This window comes from Drosophila elegans, unplaced genomic scaffold (assembly GCF_018152505.1).
Source record: "Drosophila elegans isolate 14027-0461.03 unplaced genomic scaffold, ASM1815250v1 contig_149, whole genome shotgun sequence".
Lineage (NCBI taxonomy): Eukaryota > Metazoa > Arthropoda > Insecta > Diptera > Drosophilidae > Drosophila > Drosophila elegans.
This window is the reverse complement of record NW_024545513.1, coordinates 1395773-1409190: the sequence shown is the minus strand read 5'-3', so window position 1 is coordinate 1409190 and position 13418 is coordinate 1395773. Positions and strand designations below refer to the sequence as shown.

Genomic DNA, 13418 nt, shown 5'->3' with positions numbered 1-13418 from the left:
TAAATTCTCTTTCAAAAATATATATTTCTGCATAAAGTTTTGAAGCATAGAATAAAGCCACTCAATACTTTTGTACTTTCTAGATTCTATTTGTTAACGAACCCAATTGTAACGATAAATCTAATTTGATTGGAACAAATAATTACGCTGATTAGAAATTTAAACACAATTTCAAAATTGGAATAACAGCCAAGTTATCTACCATGGCTTGCAGCTTGACTACAACCAAAAGGCACTAACGCATACATACTGGAAACGGGGTGATTATTTCAATTAGCATGTGGGCACACTATTAGTTAAACAAAAACAATTTCGCAACGGAGTTTGACGCTTGTTTTTCGTTGGTTTTTTCGCGATCGAGAAGTGCGCGTTAGTCTAGCTCTATCTGAAATCCCGCTAAGCTGGAGAAGTGGAAAAGAACACGGAGTTCCACCAAGAAGATGGACGAGCGAGGGGGTGGTGGGGGCGGAAGTGGAGGAGGAGGATCCACAACGGGCAACAACAAATCAGCTGCTGGAAATAACGCCGCCACTGGAAGTGCCACTGCGTCTTCTTCTTCCACGGCGCCTGTTGATAAGCCCTCGATTTTGGAAGGTAAGGAAAAGCAGAGAAAAACAAAGCGAACTCCAGTAATCCCATAGATAAACAATATAAATCTGTGAATCTTCTTAAACAGGCACACACACACACATATGTAAATGCCTAAATGTGTAATGGGCGTTTCGCCCCCTCTCTTTTCCACTCCGTTTCGGATTAGTGATAAAGCGCAGCCTTTATCCTGGTCTAAAAATACAACTACGCATTAGACAACGAACACATGAGCACTTAAAATAACGGCGAGTCCTTTGGCCCCCACATCTAGGGGGTGGAGTGAAAGAGACAGAGAGAGGGAAACAACTCTATTTGGGGTATTTGCATACATACATATATGTATATATGGTAACTAAACATGTGTGTGTGTGTGTTTGGGGACCTGTTGAGTGAGAAGCCCTAAAAATTCATCACTACATTAAACAAAAGTAACACTCTATTGCTATGACAAATCAATACTAGATTTCACAATTACACCCACAAATTGCATTCAATCTGATTTGATTTATTGTGTTTGTACATAGGTAACTGTGAGCTAGAGCTCAAACAAAAGAGAATGAAATTGTAACTTAAAAAGTCCTCTCGAATATCACTGGAAGTCCAAAAGGTCCAATTGGACTATGTATCTTTGGGATGACGTGTTCCATGCATACGTATTTTTGGCCATAACATTATCATACCATTATCATCATGCATTTTGTTGTTCTCTGGTGTATTTCATATTACTGTCAAACGCTTTAAGATCTTCAGCTCTGCTGCGTGTTTAACTATTATAATATTATAATTCCACATTTTAACAAATTCTAATTGGTATTCTTTAATACAATTTTAAAATCGACAATTTTTCTGTTTATTTAAAAAAATTACAAAAAATCTTTTATTGAAGTCTCACACTATAATACCCTTTGTTAGGGTAAAAAATAACAATGCACTGATAAGAAAAATCCATAAAAAGCTGAGAACTAAGCTTGTCTGTGCTGCCTTTGCGACCCTTAATGTGTGTGCATTTACATAAATAGAGTTATAGTGTAAACTTGACTTTGATCTAGTTACTAGTTTTTCTTGAGAGCTGCCCCTTGTTTTGGTCAAAATAATTGCCCTGATTGTGCATAGAAAAGGGAAAATTAGTCACCGTCAATGGCAAAATCTTAATTTTTAAATAGTTTCTCCCATCTACAGAGCTTGCTTAGAGAAACAGAAACCGAGAAATATAATTATTAGAAAATGATTATTTTTTAATGGAATTTTTATATTTGTTATAACAAAAATATATCTGAATGTAGTAACATAAAATTAGCAAAACGAGTATTCAAATTATTAAGCGATATAAAATGCAGGTTTTAGATACATATAATATATATTGATTATTAAAATGTGTTAAATAATTATCAGAAAATATTTCCAAAAATGTCAAATGTGAGGTACATATTACAAAAAAAAGATAGTTAAAGTATTCAAATATTATAAATAAACATCAGAAAAGGCTTCTCGAATATTTCTAAATGAATTTAATTTCTAAATGAATATAAAACCATTTGTAAATGAATTTAAAAACGTTTCTAAACGAGTTTTAATGCATAACTACAGTGTAAAAGTTATTGTATTTATTCATTATAGTATCATCCATCTATTAATGCGCCTTTACCTTTGCAGGTGTGCTGCACAACATCTTCGATGGGCTGACGGACAAGGAGGAGCAGGTGCGACTGGCCATGCAGCAGGCGATCGTGAAGATCCTGGAGACGCATCCAGAGCGGGCGGCGGAGGTGCTCAGCGAGCACCGGTCGCAGCAGCCCAAGATGAGCGATCAAACGGTGGCCATGTTGCTGGAGTGAGTACTGTGCTGGGGGCATAATTACACCCAGAGAAAAAGCCCATAGTAAAATGAAACATTAAAATATTTGAATGTTTGCTTTTCTCAGTTTAAACTTACTTATAATAACCTAAAATATGATAATGTAATTAGTAACATATTTGATTGGTTTATACAATTGAAAAATTGTACATATAATTTTTTTTAATTTATAACTTATTTTTTCTTTGCAAAAAACAAAATTTTAACACAATTTAATCTAAGGCACAACACCCAGGGAAAATACCATGATTTTTCTCTGTGTGTACCGAAGAACCCTCCTAATTGCACCTCTAATCCCCATCTTTCAGCTGCATTCGTCGCGTGGTGGGTGCGGAAACTGCTTTGCCGCCGGCTGCCAACCAGAAACTGATTGCCCTGGCGCTGCAGGAGCTGACGAGGAGTCCGGAGCACGTTCCCCTCATCCAGAATCCCGCCCAGCGCATTCTGGTGGCCATTGGACGCAGCAGCCCCGAGAGCTGTGAGCAGGTGATGGAGGCGCTCCAGGAGAAGATGCGCACCAGCTCCAGCTCCAGTACCAGCTCCGGCTCCGAGGTGGCTCACTTCATGCTGATGCAGTGCCTCGGGCTGCTGGCCACCGAGCATCCCGCTGGCGTGGTGCCCCACATAAAGGCGATCCTGGCCAGAAGTCAGCCACATCTGGGAGGGATTCGCCAGGATCACGTCAAGCAGGCACATGCCTATGCCATCGGCCGGTTCAGCGAGGCACTGCTCGAGGAGAAGGGCCACGACGGCTGCGCCACGGAGATCAGCGTGGCCTACGACGTGCTCTTCAACCAGTGGCTGCACTCCAGGGAGCCCAAGGTGTGCGTGGAAATACTGCAGGCCCTCTCCAGCATGTACGCCCTGCTGCCCCAGGATCGGATACAGGATCAGGCCGCCCGGCTGGTGCCCCAGATCCTGGCCCTCTACCGGCGCAGCGTGGACCGCAATGCGGTGACGCAGTTCCTCTGCTCTGTGCTGAAAACGAATCTGTCGCTGAACCCCTCCGTTCTGGATGGCATCGTGGACGCCTTGATCGCACACCTGTTCGACTTGGTCTGCGTGTATCCCGACTACGAGAAGCCGCAGACGGTGAAGGGCCACTACGAGGTGCTGCGCTGCTTTCACCTGCTGGCCGGCCACCAGCCGTACTCCACGCGCATCATGGACACCCTGCTCATCCACCTGAGGAACAACAGCGAGCGCGAGCGCATGAAGTCCCTGCTGATCCTCACCCATCTGCTGAACTCCTGCGCGGGCCACATACTGAATCGCATTCCGGCCAGCATCGAGTGCCTCAAGCAGCTGATCCTGAGCGAGCGGGGCATCAAAATGAAGCTCACGCTGCTGAAGACCATTGTGGCCCTGGCCCAGAAGTCGCACGTGCGCGACAAGGAGTTCGTGTGGTTCGTGGTGCGGCACAGCTGTCGCTACGCCAAGTGCAACCAGGAGCACGGCAGTGCGGAGGAGCACGCCAACCTGGTGCTCAGCTGCGAGAACACCCTGTACATGCTGGCCTCCACGGTGGGCACGCTGGACGAGCTGCTCAAGCGCGAGCTGCTCAACTACCTGATACTGCTGGACTACACGGACATATGCGGCAACTTGGCCAAGTGCCTGGCCAGTTTGTTTGCCAAGTCGCCGCACATCGAGTACGATGTGGTCGGCGGGGAGGATGCGGAACTCACAGCACCGGCGGACGGAGAAGCGGCCGCCGGCGAGGATCGCACTGATCGCAGTGTGATCAAGCGCGGCAAGGTGATGGTGCCCGGCGCGGAGACCATCTATGCCAGGTGCCTGGCCCTCCTGGGCAATCGGCAGTGCATCAAACGCTGCTCGAATGTGCTCAGTTTCCTGCGCTACTACCATCCCCAGGTGAACCCCGCCTTGGAGGAACTGTGGGAGCGACGGATACCCGATCTCCTGCTGCAAATCAACCGGGAGACTGCCTACCGCCAGCTGCTGCACGACTTTGTCCTGGAAACGAACGAGTTCCTGGGCTCCCTGGACGAGAACTTTGCCCAGCGGCTGACCAGCAAGCTGGCCGACCAGATGTACCTCTATCCCATGCAGCTGCCCCACTCGGAGTGGCACCTGCCCGACCTGAGTGCCGAAAGGGGCATGCTGCTGCAGGCCATGGCCCTCACCCTGCTCCAGGTCACGGATGTGGCCTGCATACACACCAAGATCGATCTCATTGTGACCACGGCCCGGCAGGAGCGTTTGGACAAGCATGTGCGGCATGCGGACTATGAGCAGAAAATAGAGCCCTGCGCCAGAGCTTTGGGCTACATATCGCGGCAGCACTTGGGGCATCTCGTGAAGAAGCTCACGGAACTGGCCCAGCTGGGCGGGAGGAAGCACTCGACGGGCTTCTTCAGCAATCTGCACTTCATCAAGGACACGCACAAGGAGCTGGAGAACTACAAGAGCAACCTGCTGGTGGTCAAGGCCTTCGGTCGCATCATGGAGGAGGCCGACCCGCTGCAATCCATCCAGCACCTCGACGAGGACGACACCCTTTTGGGCTTCCTCATCCAGCAGCTGGCCGGGCACAAGGACCAGACGCTCATGTCGGCCATCCTGCAGACGCTGCTGAGCATCTGCAACCAGCTGATCGCCACCAAGGAGCAGCTGCCGGCGCCGCTGCGCCACCGCAAGCAGATCATGGAGACCGTCTTCAACATACCCATCGAGGCGCCCTTCCACGACCTGCCCCTGCTGCCCACCATCCTCAAGCTGGGCACCGACTTCATACGCATAGGTGAGCATAGGAGCACTCCCGTTGGGTATGGTGATATTGATTGATAACGATTGCATTTACCAGGTGGTCCGGATACCGAGGAGTGCGTGGACGGAGCGGTGATCTTCGAGATCGCGTGCCGCAACTTCTTCGGCTGCGCGCAGCAGCTGAAGATGAAGTTCGACTCGCAGGAGGAGGACGAGCGCAACAGCTTCCTGGCCAAGCACCTGAACGAGTCGCTGCCGCAGCTGAATGCCCTGGTGCGGGCCATCGTGGAGCTGGACGCCTCGCCGGCGACGCTGGACCTGATCATTGGGATACTGGAGGGCTGGACGCGGGACCGCAACTCGGAGGTGCGCATCTGCGCCAGCCACGTGTTCAACAACACCCTCGAGGTGTACATCAAGGCGATGAAGATCGGCTGCGAGGCGCCATCGAAGTTCAATCAGACGGGCCAGATGCTGGGCAAGATTGTGCCCCGCTGCATCGACTCGAATGGCACCGTGCGCCAGGTGTCCGTCGAGATTCTGCAGAAGACGCTGGAGATCGCCTGCATCTATGAGACGCTCACCATAGCCAGCATCGACAGCACGGCCGACTGGCTGAAGGAGATCGAGGCCATCAAGGAGCACATCATCACCGATGAGCCCAAGCAGATCTACAATTTGGCCGGCGACATTGCCAAGATCATTGCGCTGCGCATCTCCAGCTTCCAGTACCTGCAGTTCTGGTGAGGAATCCCTTCTTTCTCTCTCTCTCTCTCTCTCTCTCTCTCTCTACACTGAGCAAAAAATTTAATAGCGAAATCATACATCTGACTATTAAACTCTAAACGATTTATATAATATTTAAAGTAAATATTAAGTCATAATATCAAATACAAGGAATATTAAATACTTGATTTAATATTAAAATATTTGATTTAAAATAAATGTAGCTTAAATTTAAATTACTATTTTAGATTTATAAATTAATATCTCACTATTGAATTCAACACTTTATTTATAATATATAAATTAAATACTTAATCATGTTGATTACAATGCATATTAATTGAATGCTTGACTTAATGTTGAAACATTTTAATTAATGTGCAAAATGTATCATTACTTGCTTAAATTAGACTATAGAATTATTATTGATATTGATGTACTTGTAGTTATCATTGTCAAATCCAATTGCCGCTCTAATATTCATCATGTTTCCTCTAATGTTTTCCAAAGCAAAACCCTGCTGCAATCCTTGCGCGATCCCGAGCAGAGTTCCACCATCGGGGCCAGCGTGGTGCTGAAGTTCTTCATCCAGCAGAAGGGCTCGGAGCTGTTCCATGCCATTCCCGACCTGGTCAAGGACAGCCTGGTGGCGCTGCAGGTGTGCGAGGTGCCCAGGGCCAAGTCCGGAGTGCTCAAGGCCCTGGTGGCCCTCACCAAGCACCATCCCAAGCTGGTCTGCGCCGAGATGCTGGCCCAGCCGCTGCCCTACGACGCCAACCTGGTCGAGTACTGGCACCTGGTCTGCAACGATCCGGAGCTGACTGGCCTCACGCTGGACAACTTCCTGCAGTTGCTCAGCGGCGCCGCTCTGCAGGATGGGCTGCCAGACTCCTTCACCTCCCCCTCCCCATCCCCAGAGCGACAGCGACTGGCCAGCGCCCAGCCGTTTGCCATCTTCTGCGCCCTGCACGAGATGCTGCCCTGCAAGGACATCAAGGGGGTGAGTTGAAGCCGGAGGGGATTACCCATGATTGCTACAGCCACAGAAAAATCATGGTAAATCCAGAATCCATGGTATACTAAACTAAATATCAAAATCAAATCAAAAAATCTATTTAAAAAAATATATATTTTTATAATTTTAAAAATAGATCATATATTAAAAACTATTTTATCCCAATACACGGAGGATTTATTCTCTTTATATTATAAAAAGAATTTCAAGAAATTAAAATAATAGTAGCTTTTGAACTTATTTTTTTGATTTATTGATTTTTCTAAAAAAAAAAAATTGGTAATATAAATGTTTATTATATTATTATTATATTTTAAAAACTTGATCAGATATTAAGTATTTTTTTTACCAGAAAATTCATAATTATTTTCTTAAACATCTTTTAATAATATAATTTACTACATTATAAATAAAAAAAAGTAAATTTTAAGAAATCAACAGGAATTATTAACAGTTTTAATTTTCCTTAAAAAACTAGGACAATATAATGGGTTTATTTTAGATCAGTTTGGTAAATTAAATGCTTACCTTTGAGCACTTAAAATTGTTCCACCAATGTTATTTTGATTGATTATGCTAATTATGCTTTTTATGTATTTCCCAATAGCAACTGGAGTCACGGTTTGCGGACATGTTCTGCATGCTGTTGACCTCGCTGAGCAGCTACACCAACCTGGCCGCCCCGAATCCTGTGCATCCTGCCTCGCTGACGCCCAGTCAGACGCAGTCGGGCAAAACCAAGTTCGGATTCGTGCCCAACAAGGAGCTGATCAAGCTCAATCCCTGCCAAATAGCACTGGAAACGTTTCAGGTGGGTGCTTCTACATGACTAAATTCGTTTTGGGGCTATAGTATCTAGTATGGCTCACATTTTACAACATAGGTTCTACAAAATCATGTCAGAAAACAAAGGGAACTGTTATATATACATAAGTGATACTTTCCAAAACTTTTCACATTTATTTTTTATGTGCTCAAAATGTTTCTTAATTTTTCTCATGTGCTTACACTCTTTAGTTTTATTTATTTTAATTAATTTCCCAGCGAAGCAAGTTTACACATATAAATATTTAAATAAGATTTTTACAATTATTTTAGAACAAATATCTATGTGACAGAAGCAAAGATATAGCGATGCATACATTTTTATTTAGTTTATTTATGACTTTAATTTTCATGGGATAAGAAATAAATACAAAATAGACATAACATATATTGATTGTTTTTCCCCAATTACATATGTACATATACCTTGCTAAATTTGTTTCCTTCTGTAGTTGAGTTGAGTTGACCTGGCATAAATCGAAGTTTATTTTTACTCCTTTGTTTTTTTGTTTGCCAGGCCTTTCTGACCAATCTGGAGATGGAGCAGATCGCCAGCGTGCTGAGCGTGAACGGTCAACTGGCGAGCAGCGCGGACTGGCACAACTACATCGAACTGCTGACCCCGATGGCCATTGGATTGGGTCAGCAGCTGCAGCTGCACGCGGGCAGTGGGCAGATGAGGCAGCTGGTCCACTCGCTGAGCAAATACGTGGCCTCGCCGCACGATGGCCAGAGGGTGGCCGCCGTGGGCCTCTTCTCGCGCCTGGTGCCGCTGAAGCCCACGGGAGAGTTGGCTGCCTCCGTGCTGCTCCACCTGGGGGCAGCTCTGTCCGATCCCAATGCGGTGGTGCGCGGACTGAGCATCCAGGGCATGGGCTATGTGGGCCAGCTGAGCGAGAAGGAGGCGAAGCGCTACGCGGAGACGGCCATTGGAGCGCTGCTCAAGGGCGTGGACGATCCCGTCGGCGACTGCCTGATCAACATCCCGCTGGAGAGCATGCGCGGCCTGTCCGGCATACTGAGGGCGCTGCCCAGCCAGCGGGTGGAGTCCTTCCACGTCTCCCTGGCCATCCGCATCCGGCCATTCCTGGGCAGCTATTCGCTGGAGATGCGCGAGGCGGCCATCCAGTTGTTCGGCGACATTTGCGAGGGCAAGAGGCAGCAGCAGCAGCAGCAGCAGCAGCATGGGGATGATGGGGACGATGGCGGCAGCAGCTCACCCACCTCCGCCTCCTCCTCCTCCTCGATGGAGGCTCTGCGGGAGCAGCTGGTGGCCAACCTCTTCCCGCTGCTCCTCCATCTCAGCGAGAGCGAGGCGGCCATCGTCGCCGCCTGCCGGGGCACCCTGCAGCGGGTGTGCCGCCTCCTCCCCGCCCCCAAGGTCGTCGAGATGGCCCAGCTGCAGTTGGGCGAGGAGCGCGGCCACCAGCTCAACTACAGCTCCTTTGTGCTGGAGTTCGTCAAGTTGATTGTGAGTCTACAGCGGGGATTGTCAATAATATATATATATATTTTATTTTATTATTTATCACTACATTTTATAGTGAAATCAGCTAAGTTATCTCTATAGCGAGGATTGTAAATATTAGTATTTTTGTATTTTATTTTTTTTTTTATTTATTTACAATCTGTTCTCCATAGAGACTATCAATAAAATTTATAGTGAAATCAGCTAAGCTAACTCTATAGCGGGAACTGCAAATAATAGGTTTTTTTGTATATATATATATTGTGTCCTAATTTAATATGGGCATTTCCGCGAAAAAAATAAATTATAGAAACACTCAAATGTTAATAAACGATTACATCCGAGTCCGTTTCCTACTGTTCCACTAAGATAAACGACTTCTAAAGCAGCACTAGATACAAGTTTTTGTACCAATGGTAGAGATGATTAGAGGAGCTATCCTAAACAAAAAACAAACCAAAAATAGAACCTACTCTTTTACGTTTTTTAAATGTTAAAGTTGTCCGTTATTGTTTTTGGAAGCCATTGATAGTTAAGGCAGTTTGACTGCTGAACATAAAACCAGTTTAATTGTTTGCTTATATAGGTATATAACTATTTGTTGCATTTTTCAGGCCATGGAGCTGACGGAGCACATCCAGGACTTCATTGACTCCTGTCTGCCGCAGCTGCGTAGTCAGTGGCCGGAGGTGCGTGGCAGTGCGGCCATCGTGATTGGTGGGTTAGCAAGAATATTACCTGGAATTCCAATAACAATTTCCACTTTCAGGCATCCTGCACAACTTCCTTAGCGAGCGAAACGTGCAGACGGAGACGGTGGCCAGCAAGATCGCCGTGCTGCTGAAGGACGAACAGGCGCTGGTGCGGATGAGGGCGGCCACCGCCTTAGGCTACTTCTTTGGCGACATCTAAATCGATGACAGCTGGCAGCAGCATCGATGCTTAGGACGGGACCAAAATGGGCTACCAATTCGATTCGATTAGTGTTAAATATATGTGTGGTTATATTGTGTGTGTTTTTGTAAATTACGACTTAGTATTGCTCCAAGTGTGATCCCGTGTTGCCTCAGCAATCGTTTCCCTCATATTATGTTTGATATTTAACTCCTTGTTTTGTTATGTAATCAAAGGTCACGTTATATACTATTCTATATATATATATATATTACATATTAATATTCAAGTTTGTGCAAAGCGTTTGGCAGCTTTAAATCAGCTGTGAGTGATAAGAAATCGTATTCTATAGAAGAGTTAGTTACGGACAATAATCACGTCAGCTTTTGTGATTTTAAGTTATTTTGTCAAAATTCCTTGTTAAACTTAATCAAATAATTTAATTGCTGGACCAATTTTAAGGGAATATTTAATTAAAATATTAAGGATTGTGTTCGGAAATGAGGCAACTAGCTTAAAGGTGTTAAACGCTTTGTACATTTCAATCGAATAGGGAAAATGAAAGAGATGTGTTAAGATAGATCCGAATACTTGACACAATTTGTTTGATAGCAAAAGTCAATTGAGATGTTTCACACCTTTTGGATTTAAGGCAATTCCAAAACAAGGCTTTCCCTCCTGTTTATCTGTGTATTAACGCTTACAAAAACCAAATCAAATAAAATATTACAAAGTAAGGATCAGTCGAAGGCATAGTATTGGATGCGCCCGGACGACCAGGCGATGGTCAGCACGGACCGATCGTTATCCCTGTAGAGGGGCTGGAAGCAAACGAAGCTGGGATGCTCGGCCGCCGTCTCCCCACTCAGATAATAGGCCGCCGAGATCTGCAGGTCGAACTTCTGGACGAAGGTGCGGAAGACGGCGATGCAGTTGGTCGACTTGAACGTGACCACCAGGTAGTTGCCGTGCGGATCCCAGGCCAACTGCTGGGCGGGACCACCAATCAGCGTGCGGTTCGCATCGATGCTGCAGGCATTCAGGTCGGCGATGGGCAGGATCTCCTTCTCATCCGCCGAAGCTGCGGGGATAAGGTAATTTTATATATTTAAGCAAACAAAATGGGTATTGTTTATAAAATACAAAGTTGTGCGATTTAAAACGATCTTGAGCAAGGAAAATGACTAAATATGTAGGCATTTTGGGCGAAATGGCCTCTCGTGATTTATAAGTCAGCTTTAATACTGATAAACTAGTGAATACGATTGTAGTCAGCATTATACAGGCGGTCTGGAAGCTTTGGCAGCCGCCAACCTGCGTCTGACAGCTTCAATCTGGGGCAGTCTCTATCCGCAGCCCTGTGTCTCTGGCCGCAACACAAGGAAAGCGACACAACTGGGCTCGGACTGCCCTGGACTACATTACATTACTCAATTGTAAAAGTTGAAGTACTCACAGGAGAGCAGACTCTGCTGCACGAACTGCAGGCGATAGAGGATCGGCTCGGCGCTGCTGACGAAGAGCAGGAAGCGACCGCAGGGCGACCAGCAGGCCGCCTGCACATAACCGCCGGGGCCGCACACCCACCGCTCGGCGGTCCACTGCCGTTGGCAGTTCCACACGCGGAACACCCGGTCCACGGTGGCCGCGAACAGCCAGTCGTTGTCCGGTGACCACTTGAGCAGCGAGCCGGGCGGACCCAGGCGCTTCAGCGGCTGCATCGTGCCGTTGTCCGGCTGCCAGATGATGATGGCGCGATCGCCAATGGAGGCGGTGGCCAGCTGGGTGCCGTCCTTGTTCCACTGCAGCGAGGTCACTGGCAGATTGGCGGGACTAAAATAGCAGGCGACTGTTTACACACACATCATTAGCACACTAACCAATGGTTTTACATACTGCTGGAATGCCTTGCTGGGCGCATTGGTGCGTCCCATGTGCAGGCTGCTGTCCACTTCCCAGAAGCACAGGCCCTGCCGACACCCAATCACGATCTCCGCGGCGCAGAGCGGTCGCCAGGCCATGCAAGTGATCTGCGTTTGACTGGCGCTCTAAAACGAATCGGTTTTTATATAAGCATACATTGTTCATTTAAATTAGACCGTTTTGGATGGAAGTTGAATCCTACAGTGAACCTACCTTTAAGACAGTGGCGGAGGCGGCGTTTGAGTTCTTGCAGTAGATGCGCACCACATCGTCCACGCCGGCAACGGCCAGGTTGAAGAAGTGCCAGTTCCAGGCGAGGAATCGCACATCGCTGTTCAGCCAATCCCTGAAATGCGAATGCAGAAGGACGGGGGTTGTTCATCAGTGTGTAATTGTATTAGTTGAGTGGAGGGTATCCACTAGTCGACTGGCAACCACACCCACCTGGTCTCCACGAACTGCGCTATCCGCTCCGCACTGAGCTGCTGGGTGTGCGGAAATATCCTCAGCTTCAATCCGGTGGCCAGGCCGAGGAGCCGGGCAATCAGATCGCCCGCCTGGGCCACCAGTGGCGCCTGCTCCCGGGTCTTGGCGCTCCGCGCCTCAGCCAGCGACTCCCAGAAGCCCCCGTCGAAGAAAGTGCGCGTGATCCGCTTGAGGACGCCCTCGTCCACCGGCACAAAGCTCTGGCCGCCGTAGAACCGCTGGCCCGCGGGATTGGCCTGCAGTTCGCCTGTCAGGTTTATCCGCGGATAGCGCTCCAGCTCCGGAATGTGATTGTGCCGCAGGGCCAAGTCCGGCTGCGTGGATAACGGCGGACACTGCTTCAGATTGCTGAGGGCCGCCATTATTCCGCAATCCGTTTTATATTACTCACATTAAATAAATGAACAACAAGAATTCTAACACAAAAAATGCGGCAAGCAAAAAGCGCGGTGATAAATACCAGTGTTGCCAGATAAAAAATCTGTTTTCCCGGTAACACTGGCAACACTGATAAATATCGCTAGCTGTCGATAACTCTATATCGGTTAACCCCGATGGCTTGCCTTGACTATCGATTATTGCTTATGGTAAATAACTTAGTTTAAAATTTAAACAGCAAATTCATGGAGCTATTATGATACAAATTTTCAATAATTTTTTTAAATTTAATTAAATTTAAGCATTTTTTTTTTGATTACTTCCAAATCTTACAAAATAATTATAAAATTATTTTATATTATGGAATTTTTTTTTATATAAAACACATATGTACCAAATTCTTTATCAACAAAGTAATAATAATACAATTGTAAAGTGTTTTCAATTAGAGTTCATTAATATACTTCTTTATTCATATTATACATATGTTTTAATTAATTCAATAAAGATTTGTTTTTCTACGTATC

At 46.5% G+C, this 13418-nt stretch overlaps 2 protein-coding genes across 2 annotated transcripts; one reads left to right on the top strand and one right to left on the bottom strand.

Annotated features, from left to right (window-relative positions):
- The first annotated feature begins 307 nt into the window (after positions 1 to 307).
- LOC108137412 (maestro heat-like repeat-containing protein family member 1) lies at positions 308 to 10841 on the top strand. The gene is made up of 9 exons (XM_017259071.2): positions 308 to 594; positions 2245 to 2422; positions 2755 to 5210; positions 5274 to 5919; positions 6413 to 6902; positions 7525 to 7728; positions 8260 to 9213; positions 9825 to 9927; positions 9980 to 10841. Exons 1-9 carry the CDS (start codon positions 441 to 443, stop codon positions 10120 to 10122), a joined length of 5328 nt encoding a protein of 1775 aa, XP_017114560.1. The 5' UTR covers positions 308 to 440; the 3' UTR covers positions 10123 to 10841.
- Positions 10781 to 12995, bottom strand: LOC108137413 (aladin). Its single transcript, XM_017259072.2, has 5 exons — positions 12472 to 12995; positions 12241 to 12373; positions 12001 to 12152; positions 11561 to 11937; positions 10781 to 11185 (listed from the first exon to the last, which is right to left on the bottom strand). The coding sequence occupies exons 1-5, from the start codon at positions 12873 to 12875 to the stop codon at positions 10845 to 10847; spliced, it is 1407 nt and encodes a 468-aa protein (XP_017114561.1). The 5' UTR covers positions 12876 to 12995; the 3' UTR covers positions 10781 to 10844.
- Between the last annotated feature and the right edge of the window lie 423 nt (positions 12996 to 13418).